The 15,958-nt window shown below is 37.5% G+C and overlaps 1 protein-coding gene across 1 annotated transcript in view; it reads right to left on the bottom strand.

Annotated features, from left to right (window-relative positions):
- The window catches only part of CFAP53 (cilia and flagella associated protein 53), a 64,899-nt gene that overhangs the window by 48,349 nt on the left and 592 nt on the right, over nt 1-15,958 (bottom strand). The window contains exons 2-3 of the mRNA XM_079942349.1: nt 11,890-12,119; nt 11,215-11,388 (exon numbers count right to left, since the gene is read on the bottom strand). Coding sequence (XP_079798475.1) covers nt 11,215-11,388; nt 11,890-12,119 — 404 coding nt within the window. The remainder of the gene's footprint in view (nt 1-11,214; nt 11,389-11,889; nt 12,120-15,958) is intronic.

The following is a 15,958-nucleotide window of genomic DNA, read 5'->3' as shown; positions in this document are numbered from 1 at the left end:
TCCTCTCAATACATGCAGAAAAATCTTTCAACAAAATTCAACACCCATTTATGATAAAAACCCTCCAGAAAGTCGGCACAGAGGGAACTTACCTCAACATAATGAAGGCCATGTATGACAAACCCACAGTCTTCAATGGTGAAAAACTGAAACCATTTACTCTAAGATCAGAAACAAGACAAGTTTGTCCACTCTCACCGCTATTATTCAATACAGTTTTGGAAGTTTTAGCCACAGGAATCAGAGAAGAGAAGCAAATAAAAGGAATCCAAATCGGAAAAGAAGAAGTAAAGCTGTCACTGTTTGCAGGTGACATGATACTCTACATAGAACATCCTAAAGATGCTACCAGAAAACTACTAGAGCTAATCAATGAATTTGGTAAAGTAGCAGGATACAAAATTAATGCACAGAAATCTCTGGCATTCCTATACACTAATGATGAAAAATCTGAAAGTGAAATTAAGAAAACACTCCCATTTATCATTGCAACGAAAAGAATAAAATATCTAGGAATAAACCTACCTAAGGAGACAAAAGACCTGTATGCAGAAAATTATAAGACAATTATGAAAGAAATTAATGATGATACAAATAGATGGAGAGATATACCATGTTCTTGGATTGGAAGAATCAACATTGTGCAAATGACTCTAGTACCCAAAGCAATCTATAGATTCAATGCAATCCCTATCAAACTACCACTGGCATTTTTCACAGAGCTAGAACAAAAATTTCACAATTTGTATGGAAACACAAAAGACCCCGAATAGCCAAAGCAATCTTGTAAAGAAAAATGGAGCTGGAGGAATCAGGCTCCCTGACTTCAGACTATACTACAAAGCTACAGTAATCAAAAGTATGGTACTGGCACAAAAAAAGAAATATAGATCAATGGAACAGGATAGAAACCCAATGATAAAGCCACACACATATGGTCACCTTATCTTGATAAAGGAGGCAAGAATATACAGTGGAGAAAAGACAGCCTCTTCAATAAGTGGTGCTGGCAAAACTGGGCAGGTCCATGTAAAAGTATGAAATTAGAACATTCCCTAAAACTGTACACAAAAATAAACTCAAAATGGATTAAAGACCTAAATGTAAGGCCAGACACTGTCAAACTCTTACAGGAAAACATAGGCAGAACACTCTGTGACATAAATCACAGCAAGATCCATTTTGACCCACCTCCTAGAGAAATGTAAATAAAAACAAAAATAAACAAATGGGACCTAATGAAACATAAAAGCTTTTGCACAGCAAAGGAAATCATAAACAAGACCAAAAGACAACCCTCAGAATGGGAGAAAATATTTGCAAATGAAGCAACTGACAAAGGATTAATCTCCAAGATTTACAAGCAGCTCATGCAGCTCAATAACAAAAAAACAAACAACCCAATCCAAAAATGGGCAGAAGACCTAAATAGACCTTTCTCCAAAGAAGATATACAGATTGCCAACAAACTCATGAAAGAATGCTCAACATCACTAATCATTAGAGAAATGCAAATCAAAACTACATTGAGGTATCACCTCACACCAGTCAGAATGGCCATCATCAAAAAATCTGCAAACAATAAATGCTGGATAGGGTGTGGAGAAAAGGGAACCCTCTTGCACTGTTGGTGGGAATGTAAATTGATACAGCCACTATGGAGAACAGTATGGAGGGACCTTAAAAAACTAAGAATAGAACTACCATACGACCCAGGCATCCCACTTCTGGGCATATACCCTGAGAAAACCATAATTCAAAAAGAGTCATGTACCAAAATGTTCATTGCAGCTCTGTTTACAATAGCCAGGACATGGAAGCAAACTAACTGTCCATCAACAGATGAATGGATAAATGTGGCACATATATACAATGGCATATTACTCAGCCATAAAAAGAAACGAAATTGAGATATTTGTAGTGAGGTGGATGGACGTAGAGTCTGTCATACAGAGTGAAGTAAATCAGAAGGAGAAAGACAAATACCGTATGCTAACACATATATATGTAATCTAAAAAAGAAAATGGTTCCGAAGAAACTAGTGGCAGGACAAGAATAAAGATGCAGACGTAGAGAATGGAGTTGAGGACACGGGGAGGGGGAAGGGTAAGCTGGGACGAAATGAGAGAGTGGCATGGACATATATACACTACCAAATGTAAAATAGATAGTTAGTGGGAAGCAGCTGCATAGCACAGGAGATTAGCTCAGTGCTTTGTGACCACCTAGAGGGGTGGGATAGGGAGGGTGGGAGGGAGATGCAAGAGGGGGGGATATAGGGATATATGTATACGTATAGCTGATTCAGTTTCTTATAAAGCAGAAACTAACACAACATTGTAAAGCAATTATACTCCAATAAAGATGTTAAAAAAAAAAGAATGGCTATCATCAAAAAGAACATAAATAACAATGTTGGCAAGGATGTTGCACTATTGGTAGCAATGTAAATTAGTGCAGCCACTTTGGAAAACAGCATGAAGGTTTCTCTAAAAAGTAAAAACAGAACTACCATATGACCCAGCAATTCCAGTCCTGGGTACATATCCAAAAATAAAAAAAACAAACACTAATTCAGAAAGACACACACACCACAATGTTCATAGTAGCAGTATTTATAATTGTCAAGATATGGAAGCAACCTAAGTGTCCATTAACAGATGAATGGATAAAGAAGATATGGCATATATATACAATGGAATACTACTCAGCCATAAAAAAGAATGAAATTTTGCCATTTGCAGCAACATGGATGGACTTGGAGAGCATTATGCTAAGTGAAATAAGTCAAACAGAGAAATACAAATACCATATGATATCACTTACATGTGGAATCCAAAAAAATACAAGAAACTAATGACTATAACTAAAAAGAAGCAGACTCAGAGATATAGAGAACAAACTTAGTGGTTACCAGTGGGGAGAGGGAAGGGGGGAAAGGCAATACAGGGGTAGGAGATTAAAAAAGTTTTTTTCATGATGTACCAACTTTTTCTCTGTGAAAGACACCCCTAAGAGGGAAAAAAAAAACAAGCTACAGACTAGGAAAAACTATTTCTAAACCACATATCCTACAAAGGACTCATATCTGGAATATACAAAGACTTTTCAAAACTTAACAGCTAATCCAATTAGAAAATGGGAAAAGATATGAAGAGACACTTCACCAAATTGAATGTACACATGGCAAATAAGCATATGAAAAGTTGTTCAACACCACCACTCATTAGGGAAATGCCAGTAAAGGTGGCAATGAGATATCATTACACACCTCTGCTGTACTAGTGACAATATGAAAAGCTGGCAAAGATATGGAAAAACTTAATCTTTTACACATTACTGGTAGAAATATAAAATCGTACAGCCACACTGGAAAACAATTTGTCAGTTTCTTACAAAATTAAGCATACATATAAGACCCAGCATATGGCAATTATCCTAGAGAAAGGAAAACTTATGTTCACACAACTATCTGTACACAAATGTTCATATCAGACTCATTTATAATAGTTAAAAACTAGAAACAATCAAAATGTACTGCAATAAGTGAATGATTTATAGAAACTTAAGTATATCCATGCAATGGAATACCACTCAGCAATAAAAAGGACAAACTATTGATACATGCAGCAATTTGGATGAAACTCAAAGGCAATTCATTGACTGAAAAGAGCCAATTTTGAAAGATCACATATTGTATGATTCCATTTATATAAAATTCTTGAAATGATGAAATTACGGAGACGGAAAAGGGATTAGACGTTGCCGGAGGTTAGGAATGATGGGGGTGACAGTGGTGGTTGTGACTATAAAGGGGAGCACAAGGGAGACTTTTGTGATGATGGAACAGTTTTGTATCTTGATAGTGGTGGCGGATTAGATGGATCTACACATGTGATAAAATGGCACAGAATTATATACATACATTATACCAATGTCAATTTCCTTGTAGGATACTGTGTTATAGTTACATAAGATATAACCATTGGAGGAAACTGGGACTGTAAGAATACATGACATTTTTGTACTATCTTTTCAATTTCTGTGAATATATAATTATTTAAAAATTAAAAAAATTTTGGGCTTCCCTGGTGGTGCAGTGGTTGAGAGTCCGCCTGCCGATGCAGCGGACATGGGTTCGTGCCCCGGTCCAGGAAGATCCCACATGCCACGGAGCAGCTAGGCCCATGAGCCATGGCCACTGAGCCTGCGTGTCCGGAGCCTGTGCTCCGCAACAGGAGAGGCCACAACAGTGAGAGGCCCGCGTACCGCAAAAAATAAATAAATAAATTTAAAATCACTGGTTATCTTGTCACTGTTATTCATTTCATTTCATTATTATTACTGAAAATAATTTTGCTGTTTGGAAGACCTGGAGCAATAAAAATGATCCGTTCTAGAGTGTCAAATGTTCTAGGTATGCCACTGAATATACCTAAAAGAAATGAAGGTGCTTGTCTACCAGAAGACATGTACAAGAATGTCCACAGCAGCTTTATTTATAAGAATAAACTGGAAATGACTGAAATGCCTATAACCTGGAAGATGAATAAATTGTGGTATATTCACACAATGGAATACTAAAAGGAAGAGGAAGGGAAAGGAGAGGAAGAGGAAAAATTTCATCTCACTTTATGTATACATTAAAGCCTCAATTATATTTTCAGTAATGGGGCCTGATTTAGCATCCTTGATCAAAATTTAACACTGCCCTTTCACCGTTATAATGAATTAAAACTATATTTGCTGCTGTGTATTAAAGAGTTGGTGGTATTACATTAAAAACACTGAAAACAGTTGGATTTCAAATGAATTATGATAGTCTCCTTTATCCACCATTTCATTTTCTACAGTTTCTATTACCCACAGTCAACTGTGGTCTGAAAACATTAAATGGAAAACTCCAGAAATAAACAATTCATAAGTTTTTCAACTGCACTCTGTTCTAAGTACTGTAATGAAATTTTGCACCCACTTGGGATCTCCAACCGTCAACATTTTCTGCTCCTGACATCAACCATCAACATCGTCATTGATCAATGATCCAGGATCACCCAAAGCAGGTGATCCTGCTTCTGACGTGTGGTCAGAAGGCCAGTAGCCTAATGCTACATCACAATGTCTACATCATTCACTTCACTTCATCTTACTTATCACATAGACATTTTATCATCTCACATCATCACGAGAAGAAGGGTGAGTACAGTACAATAAGATATTTTGAGATATAGAGAGAGACCACAGTCATGAATTTTATTACAGTATATTGTTATAACTGTTCCATTTCATTATTGTTGTTAATCCCTGACTGTGCCTAATTTATAAATTAAATTTTATCATAGGTCTGTATGTATTGGAAAAAACATAGTATATACAGAATTTGGTACTCGCCCCAGTTTCAGACATTTACTGGGGATGGATAAGGGGGGCTACTGTATATTGTTGCAGGATATAACTGTTTCTTCAAAAATTCTAATAATTCATCTAACTAGCAAGTTATACAACTTGAAGTTGTATACTTAGTTATATAAGATCTCTCTATGAAATCTGTAAAAATTGTTACCAAATTAATACGTACTTTAAGAGCACAAACCACTTATGAAACTTCATTTTTATTACTGTGTCAAAAAACTAGAGAGTGGAAAATATATTAATGGTTCATTGAAATTCACTTCCCAGTGTCCCCTTTGCCCCTTACAGCATCTTCTCCTCTAGCAGCCAGTAGGGAGAATCCAGATCCTGCCAAAGACAGGATGTGAGGCTATGCTTTACATACACTCGAGAGAACAAGAAGTGTAGAGCAGGTGCATCCATAGAAAAGGTCTGAGAAAGGTCTCAGAATCCCTCGCTGGGCTGATTGGTGATGGTATTTCTTTCCTGAGGCCAGCTAGTAAAAACTGGAGGGGGTAAATACTTCTTTAAATGCAAAGACAGCAACACAAGGCTTCGAAGCTTACAAAAAATCAAGGAAACAGACACCAACAAAGGAACACGATGATTTTCTAATAACCAAGCCTAAAGAAATAAAGCTCTACAAATTACCTGATGAAGAATTCCAAACAATTGTTTTAAGGAAGGTTGGTAAACTACCAGAGAACACAGATAGACAATGCAACAAAATCAGGAAAACAACATAGGAACAAAATGAGAAATTCAACAGAGATAGAAATCATCAAAAAGAACCAAACAGAAATTCCGGAGCTGAAGAATACAATGAATGAAATGAAAAACCCAAGAGACAGCATCAACATCAGGCATGAACAAACAAAACAAAGGAAAAAAATCTGAGAACTCAAAGACAGGTAATTTGAATCATCTAGTCAGCGTGTCTGAATGTATAAAAAACAATATCCAACAATATGCTGCTTACAAGAGACTTGCTTCGGCTTTAAGGATACACATATCTTTAAAGTGAAGGGATGGAAAAAGATATTTCATGCAAGTAGAAACCAAAAGAGAGCAGAGGTAGCTACACTTATGTTAGATAAAATACACTTTAACTCAAAAGCTGTAATAAGAGAGAAAGAAAGTCATTATATAATGATAAAAGGAGCAATTCATCAAGAGGATATAACAATTATAAATATAGATTCATCCCTTGGTATCTGCAGGGGATTTGTTTGAGGACCTGCTACAGATACCAAAACCCACAGATGCTCAAGTCCTGTAGTCAGCCCTCCACATCCCTGGTTCCACATCTGCGAATTCAACTAATCCCAGATCATGTAGTACTGCATTTATTGAAAAAACCACATTTAAGTGGACCTGCAGAGTTCATATCTGTGTTGTTCAAGGGGTCAGCTATATATGTACCCAACATGAGAGCACTCAAATATGTTAAGCAAATATTAACAGATATCAAAGTAGAAACAGACAGCAGTGCAGTAATAGTAGGGAACGTCAATACTCCACTTTCAACAGTGCATAGATCATCCAGACAGAAAATCAGTAAGGAAACACTGGATTGAACCATACTTTAGATCAAATGCACCTAACAGACATACACAGAACATTCCATCTAATAGCAGCAGAATACACATTCTTCTCAGGTACACATGGAACATTCTCCAGGATAGATCACATGCTAGGTCACAAAAAAGTCTTTACAGATTTAAAAAGATTAAAATCATATAAGTATCTTTTCTGACCACAATGGCATAAAACTAGAAACCAAACACCAGAAGAAAGCTGGAAAATTAACAAATATGTGGAAATTAAACTCATACTCCTGAATAACCAATGGGTCAAAGAAGAAATGAAAAGGGAAATCAAAAAATATCTTAAATGAAAACAGAAATACAACATACCCAAACTTATGGGATGCAACAAAAGCAGCTTTAAGAGGGAAGTTTATAGCAATAAACACCTATATTAAGAGAAAAGAAAGATCTCAAATAAACAACCTGACTTTAAACCTCAAGGAACTATAAAAAGAACAAACTAAGCCCAAAGTAAGCAGAAGGAAGAAAATAACAAAGATCAGGACAGAAATAAATGAAGTAGAGACTAGAAAAATGATAAAACATATCAATGAAACTAAAGCTAGTTTTTTGAAAAGATAAACAAAATTGACAATCTTTAGCTGGACTAGCTAAGGAAAAAAGAGAGAAGATTTGAATAAATAAAATCAGAAATGAAAGAGGAAACATTACAACTGACACTGCAGTAATACAAGGGATCATGAGAGACTATTATGAACAATTATATGCAAACAAATTAGATAATCTAAAAAATGGATAAATTCCTAGACACATATAAACTACCAAGGCTGAATCATGACAAAATAGAAAATCTGAAAAGACCAATAATGAGTAAGGAGATTGAACCAGTAATCAAAAATCTACCAATAGGGCTTCCCTGGTGGCGCAGTGGCTGGGAGTCTGCCTGCCGATGTGGCGGACGCAGGTTCGTGCCCCGGTCCAGGAGGATCCCACTTGCTGTGGAGCAGCTGGGCCCGTGAGCCATGGCCGCTGAGCCTGCACGTCTGGAGCCTGTGCTCCGCGGCGGGGGAGGCCAGAGCGGTGAGAGGCCCGCGTACTGCAAAAAAAAAAAAATCTACCAATAAAGAAAAGTCCAGGACCAGATGCTTTCACTGGTGAGTTCTACCAGATATTTAAAGAAGAATTAATACCCATCTTTCTCAAATCCTCCAAAAAAACTGAAGAAGAGAAAACACTTCCAATATCCCTGAATAACACAGATGCAAAAATCCTCAATATAATACTAGCATGGCAAATTTAACAGCACATTAAAAGAAGCAGATACCATGATCAAGTGGAATTTATCCTTGGGATGCAAGGATGGTTCAACATATGCAAATCAATAAATGTGATATACCACATTAACAGAATGAAGGATAAAAATTATATGATCATCTTAATACAGAAAAATGTTTGACAAATTCATAATAAAAAAAAACTCTCAACAAATTACTTATAGAAGGAATGTAGCTCAACACAATAAAGGCCATATATAACAAGTGCACAGCTAACATCATGCTCAAAAGTAGAAAACTGAAGGCTTTTCCTCTAAAATCAGGGATAAGACAAGGGTGCCCACTCTTGCCACTTGTATTCAACATAGTACTGGAAATCCTAATCAGAGCAATTAGGCAAGAAAAAGAAATGAAAGACATCCAAAATGAAAAGGAAGAAGTAAAATTATCTGTTTGCAGATGACATGATCTTGCATATAGAAAACCCTAAAGACTCCATCAAAAACTGTTAGAACTAATCAATGAATTCAGTAAAGCTATAGGATTTGAAATCAATAAACAAAATCAGTTGCATTTTTTACACTAATAATGAACGATCTGAAAGAGAAATTAAGAAAACAATCCCTTTTGCAACAGCTTCAAAAGCAATGAAATACGAAAGAATAAATTTAACCAAGGAGGTTAAAGATCTGTACACTGAAAATTATGAGACACTGATGAAAGAAATTGAAGACTCAAATAAATGGAAAGATATCCTTTGCCCTTGGGTTGGAAGAATTAATATTTTTAACATGTCCATACTGGGGCTTCCCTGGTGGTGCAGTGGTTAAGAATCCACCTGCCAATGCAGGAGACACGGGTTCGAGCCCTGGTCTGGGAAGATCCCACATGCCGCGGAGCAATTAAGCCCGTGAGCCACAATTACTGAAGCCCGTCCACCTTAGAGCCTGTGCTCCGCAACAAGAGAAGCCACCACAATGAGAAGCCTGTGCACCACAATGAAGAGTAGCCCCCGCTTGCCGCAACTAGAGAAAGCCCGCACGCAGCAACAAAGACCCAACACAGCCAAAAATAAATAAACAAAATAAAATTAATTAATTAATTTAAAAAAATGTCCATACTACGCAAAGTGATCTACCGGTTCAATGCAATCCTTATCCAAATTCGAATGGCATTTTCACAGAAACAGAAAAAGAAAAATCCCAAAATTCCAACTGAATTACAAAAGACCATGAATAGCCAAAGCAATCTTGAGAAAGAAGAACAAAGCTGGAAGCATCACATACTTGATTTCCATCTATATTACAAAGCTATCATAATCAAAACAGTATGGTAGCTGCATAAATACAGTTGCATAAACCAGTGGAACAGAATAGAGGGCCCAGAAATAAATCCAGGCATATATGGTCAATCAATCTTTTACAAGGAGACCAAGAACACACAATGAGGAAAGGATAGTCTCTTCAATAAACAGTCTTGGTAAAACTGGATATCTACATGCAAAAGAATGAAATTGCATCCCTATATACACCATTCAAAAAAATTAACTCAAGGGCTTCCCTGGTGGCACAGTGGTTGAGAGTCCGCCTGCCGATGCAGGGGACACGGGTTCGTGCCCCGGTCCAGGAAGATCCCACATGCCGCAGAGCGGCTAGGCCCATGAGCCATGGCTGCTGAGCCTGCGCGTCTGGAGCCTGTGCTCTGCAACGGGAGAGGCCACAACAGTGAGAGGCTCGCGTACCACAAAAAAAAAAAAAAAAAAAAACTAAGTCAAAATGGATTAAAAATTTAAACGTAAGACCTGAAACTGTAAAACCCATAGAAGAAAACATAGAGAAAAACCTCCTTGACATTGGTCTTGACAATGATTTTTCGGATATGACACTAAAAGCAAAGGCAACAAAATGAAAAATAAACCAGTAGAACTATATCCAATTAAAAAGCTTCTGCACAGCAATGGAAACAATCAACAAAATAAAAAGGCAACCTACAGAATGGAAGAGAATATTTTCAAACCATATATCTGTTAAAGGGTTAATATCTAAAATACATAAGAAACTCATTTAACTCAATAGCAAAAAAAAAAAAAACAACCAAATAATCTGACTAAAAAAATGAGCAAAAGTCCTGAATAGACATTTTTCCAAGAAGACATACAAATAGCCAACAAGTATGTGAAAACATCACTAATCACCAGAAAAATGCAAATCAGAACCACAAGGAGATATCACCTCACACCTGTTCAGATGGCTATTATAAAAAAGACAAGAGGTGACAAGTGTCGGCAAGGATGTAGAGAAAACGACACCTTTGTACACTGTTGGTGGGAATATAAATTGGTATCGCCGTTCTGAAAAACAGTATGGAGATCCCTCAAAAAATTAAAACCAGAACTACCATATGGAAACAAACTAAGTGTCCATTGATGTATGAATGGATAAAGGAAGTATGAAATGGAATATTATTCAGCATAAAAAAGAAAATTCTGCCATTTGAGACAACATGGATGAACCTGGAGGATATAATACTAAGTGAAATAAGCCAGACAGAGAAAGACAAGTACTGTATGATCTCACTAAATGTGGAATCTAAGAAAAAAAAGTTGAATATATAGAAACAGAGAGTAGAATGCTGGTTCTCAGGGGTTATGAGGTGGGAGAAATCTGAACATATTGGTCAAAGGATATAAATTTTCAGTTATAAGATGAATGAATAAGTTTTGGGGATCTAATATACAGTATGGTGACTACAGGCAATAATACTGTATTATATATTTGAAATATGCTAAGAGAGTGAATCTTATGCATTCTCACCACAAAACAAACAAAACTCCTCAGTATCTGCATTATGCGATGATGTATATATAATTAACAAGACTTAAAGGTACAACTACTGTGTATACCCTCTTAAGGCTACACTTTACTGTAGTTAGCTTTCCTAAATAATTTTTAATATACCAACTTCAGATTCTGTGTGTGTGTTTTTCTGATATCATTACCTGAATTGCTGGTCTAGCTTTTCAGCCACAAAATCCTGTCTCTCTTTTTCTTTCTTCTCTCTTAATAATCTGATTTTATCTCTCATTCTATCTTTTTTCTCCTCAATTGTTTCTTCTTTCAATTGCATTTCAATAAAATATTCATTTTCTTCTGATGCTAAAAGTTCACGTAACCTAAGTTCACAAAACAAAATGACAAGAGAAAAGGAAATTAAAACTATCATGCCACATTTCACTAACTGATTTTTATTTTGTTAAATCTGATTTCAGAAGTACACGTTCAGTCATAAATTTTGTAAGAAGGAAAGATCGTTACAGTATTCCATAAAATAAGACTAGTTGCCATTTAAAGCAATAAAGATACTAATCTATGCCATGTTTTATTTGATCACATACAGATGAGATATGTAATGTATATCTTCAACAAAAAAGCAAAATGAGCAGATTTTAATTAAAAATAAAGAAATCTGAAACAATATGTTCTTTTGCTTTCTATCAAACATAGGTTATCACAAGTGAAAATAGAAACAAGCAATAGCTATTGGTTTGGTAGGAATATGCATAGCTCAGCCATGATCCTTACTGTAAAAATTCACTTGATTTTTGATTGATTAATCTCAAACTGTGGTTTTAGGAATGTTTCAGAGTCTGGATCAGCTGGTTTACGAGCCTTACTTATTTCGTCTTTCTTCAGTATTGATGATAAACCCTTGCATGGCATCCTTGACTCTTGCTTTCACAAGACTGTCCACAAACTTGCGGTCATTGTGCTGGTCCCACTCAACTTTCAAGCGATCCCGCTCGTTTGACTTAATGGAAGCCAAAATAGCATGATGCTTCTGATGGCTGCGTCGGATTCTTTCCAGATGATGTTTAGCCCCTTGGCCTTTGGGAGGCTTGGCTCTCTGAAAACAAATAGCAACTATCACTTATGATAGACCCAAAATCAATTGCATATTTTCAATTAATCATGACCTCCACCAATACTCATATTAATCAAAACTTGGTATATAAAACTAATACATCCTGCTACAACTGCAAAAAACTTAGGTGCCTAAGATGTAACTTGTTTGATTCTTTGAACCTATACCTAAGATGTCATCAAATCAGTCTCAAATATTTCTCAAATGCCATTTGAGTAAAAGTTCATGGAATTATAAAGTTAAAAATTTGAACAGGGCTCCAGAGATTATCTAGTCAATAGATAATTGACTAGATAATCTCTGGATTATCTAGATAAGTTATAACTTAACAATAGATAAGTTATTTGCTCAAAGTGCTTTAAATAGTTAGGGCAGGCCTGGATAGAACAAGAATTAGAGGTCTTCTAATTCCTGACCTTGATCTTGCCACCAACTACCCCACATTGTTTCTCAGGGGTGGACAACATAGTTACCAACATAAAAATTCTTTCAATTAAGAGACTACTATCTAAGTATAAGGATATATCAATATATAACAAGTTGTGACAATGAAAAACCCTTTACTAAGAGGGAAGCAAGGAAGATAGAAAGGGAGGGAGGGAAAGGAGGAAAAGAAAAGGGGGAAAAAAAAAAAAACCCCTAGTGGTAGAACTTTTTTCCTATTTCTATTGTGCCCAGAAGTTTAATGTAAGAGCTGTGCTCCTGACATTTTGGGGTAAATTGAATTTCTGTAAATATGTTCATTTTATACAAACTTCCACCAGAAAGTTGGAAATGCATACATCATTGTGAATACATATTGACACATTTAATAAAATCATATGGACTATATCTTTTTCATTTCTGTATTCCTAGCAATGAACATGCCTACCAGCATCAGGTTCTCAATATGCATGGGAAAGATGAATGAATGAAACAATGTTTATGGGTGGGCTTGATGTGATTCCTGCTCCTCCTGGGCCACCATGAAATCCATGGTCTTGAGCTTTGTATTTTCAGCCAGTTTTATCAAATCATCCTTAGGTGAGTAGTGAGACTCTGGTGTGCTGATTCACAGTAACAAAACTTTTTTTTTTTGCGGTACGCGGGCCTCTCACTGTTGTGGCCTCTCCCGCTGTGGAGCACAGGCTCCGGACACGCAGGCTCAGTGGCCATGGCTCACGGGCCCAGCCGCTCCGCGGCATGTGGGATCTTCCCGGACCGGGGCACAAACCCGTGTCCCCTGCATCGGCAGGCGGACTCTCAACCACTGCGCCACCAGGGAAGCCCAGTAACAAAACTTTTAACTCATGTGGCAGAGTCAATCTGATCATTTACACTTAGAATTGGGACTTGGTAAGGGAATCTCCTAGGGAAAGAAAATAAACATGTGAAGATAGCTTCATGAAAAGATTCAGGGCTCAGGGTGTATATATATATACATATATATATATGTGTGTGTGTGTATATATATATATACACACACACCCCTAGATTAGTTGAACAAGATAATACAAAACTGAGGTAGGTTGGAGACAAAGGATGATGTTGAGGGTTACATCATGGGAAGTAGCTAATTCATATCCAAATTATTTAGAGCCTAGATTTAGTTAACAAACTACTGTTCTCTAATACATAAAACATTTTATGAACGTGGATTCAGTGACAACAAAGCAGAGCTGGGTCAAGACTGCACCCTGGGCAGCATATACATAGGAACTCACGCTCCCAGTAGACAAATGGGCTGAGAACAGGAACCAAGCACCAAGGTCATAAGGAATCAATTGTCAAATTGTCAGGGCAAGAACCAGGTTCTGAGGTACATTTTGACTGAAGAGGGGGATGGGGGTGGAGGGTGGTGAGAAACAGCGTGAGCAGTAGCTGGGGATTAGGAAGCACTTTAAGGCTTGGGCATCCTGTGTAGGACTTTGTGATCAGGAAGGACCTTATCTCTGGATGAACAGGTATGATCTGGAGTTCTCTAACAACGAGGTGGTGCCAATCCATGCAGAGTCTTAGCATTATGTAATCAAAACCTGTCCTGTTTAACAGAAATATAATATAAACCAGATATATAATTTAATAACATTTTCTAGTAGCTGTATTTTAAAAAGTAAAAAGAAACAGGGGAAATTAATTTTAATAATATATTTTTATTTAACCAATATATCCAAAATATTATCATTTCAACATGTGACTCTACGCATAGTTCAAGTGCTCAAAAGCCATTTGTGGCTAGTGGCCACCATAATGGACACTGCAACTCTTAAACCATGCTAAATTCAGAACAAAGGGTTTAATAACTACTCTGTACTTTCAAGGTCACTGAAGGCTTTTGTTACTGCAACATCTCAAATTAGTTTCTACTATTACAGTTTACAGTTTAATGTCTTAAAGAATGATGTCTTACAGCCTAGGTTTGATCCTGGCCTCTACTGATTACTAATTGTGTGATCTTGAGCAAGTTACTTAATCTTTTTAAGTCTCAGTTTTCTCACCTGTCAAAATGAGCAAAATAAATGTCCTCCTAAAAAACTATTTCAAGAAGTAAATAACTGGGTTCCTAGGAGGCACTCACCAAATAGCCGCTCCTTTTGCTTCTCCATTACTGCAGACATTTCATCTTTCACCAACTTCTCCTGGAGGAATTGTTTAGCATCCAAGTCTCATCTCTGGTGGCTTTAATTCTTCTCCCACCACAACTCTGCAACCTCTAACATCCACACTTCTTATCACACTCTGACATCTGAGATACACCAGCTCTGACCTCTTCCTTTTCCTCTTTATTCTTCTATAAGCTTAAAGTATTCAATAGGCCTCCTTCTCCGGTTTGGTGGTAATTTGGTGGAACAGAAATCCTTATTGGTTCCCAACACAAGTAATATCACCTGACCAATGGCCCAGCCCCTGAGCTCAGTGTTCGCGTACAGAACCCAAAGTACATCAATTTCTGTCCCTCATAAAGTCTGTCTATAATGATCACCTTGAACCGTACAGACTGTAAAAGACTCCACTCTACTGATTTCCAAACCCAGATCCTACAGTCCCTGGACCTAAAAAAGAGGGGGCATTGAGAACTGCTATGCGCACTATGGACCATAATAAAACTGCACCCTTCATTATCCCTGATATTTCTTCCACAATGTTCCAACACAGACAGTATAGCACATCATTACATACTGTGTTAACCTTTGATGGTTTTGTGCATGAGCAAGTTGTTTCTGCAGTTAGATGATAAGCAACGTGAAGGCAGGGATCAGACTTCTAAAGAAGGGTAAACCTCCCAGGGTCACTGTATTCACCCCTGTATTTTCCACAGAGCTGTGCACACAGCAGGGGCTCAAATAATACCTCTATAATTGCCTGCCTACACGTGGTTTTCTAGCCTGTAGAAACCAGTGTGTAGAAACAAAGGTGCATGGACCAAGCTTCTGGGGTTCTGAGCAGGATCTGCAGCACGCAGCATTCCCCTGGCCTCCTACCACCTCCCCTGCCTTAAAGGCAACCAACCTCCTATTCCCAGGCCTGCAGGGACGCTTCTGTTATGGTTGAGTCAGCAGAGAAAGGGCTCTATAACCACTCACAACCCCTCACAGCCCAATACTCCTTCAACACACGATTTTCCTAGGCGTGTAGAACTAGCCCAAGACCGTACAGCTGCATCACTGCCAGCCCAGACCCCAGATTTCCTGCCGCCTGACCCAGCACCGTTTCCTTGACACACCCTCCGCATTGCAAAGGGACGACCTCTTTCAGCAGTCTTGGAAGACTGAAAACTCTCAAGACCTAAAGTGGTGTTTCTCCAAATACAGAAAGTAAATATTATACGACGCGGGGGGTTG

The sequence above is a fragment of the Stenella coeruleoalba genome (genome assembly GCF_951394435.1).
Source record: "Stenella coeruleoalba genome assembly, chromosome: 14".
In the NCBI taxonomy this organism is placed as follows: Eukaryota; Metazoa; Chordata; class Mammalia; order Artiodactyla; family Delphinidae; genus Stenella; species Stenella coeruleoalba.
Note: the sequence above shows the minus strand (reverse complement) of the source record. Positions and strands in the feature narration are given on the sequence as shown.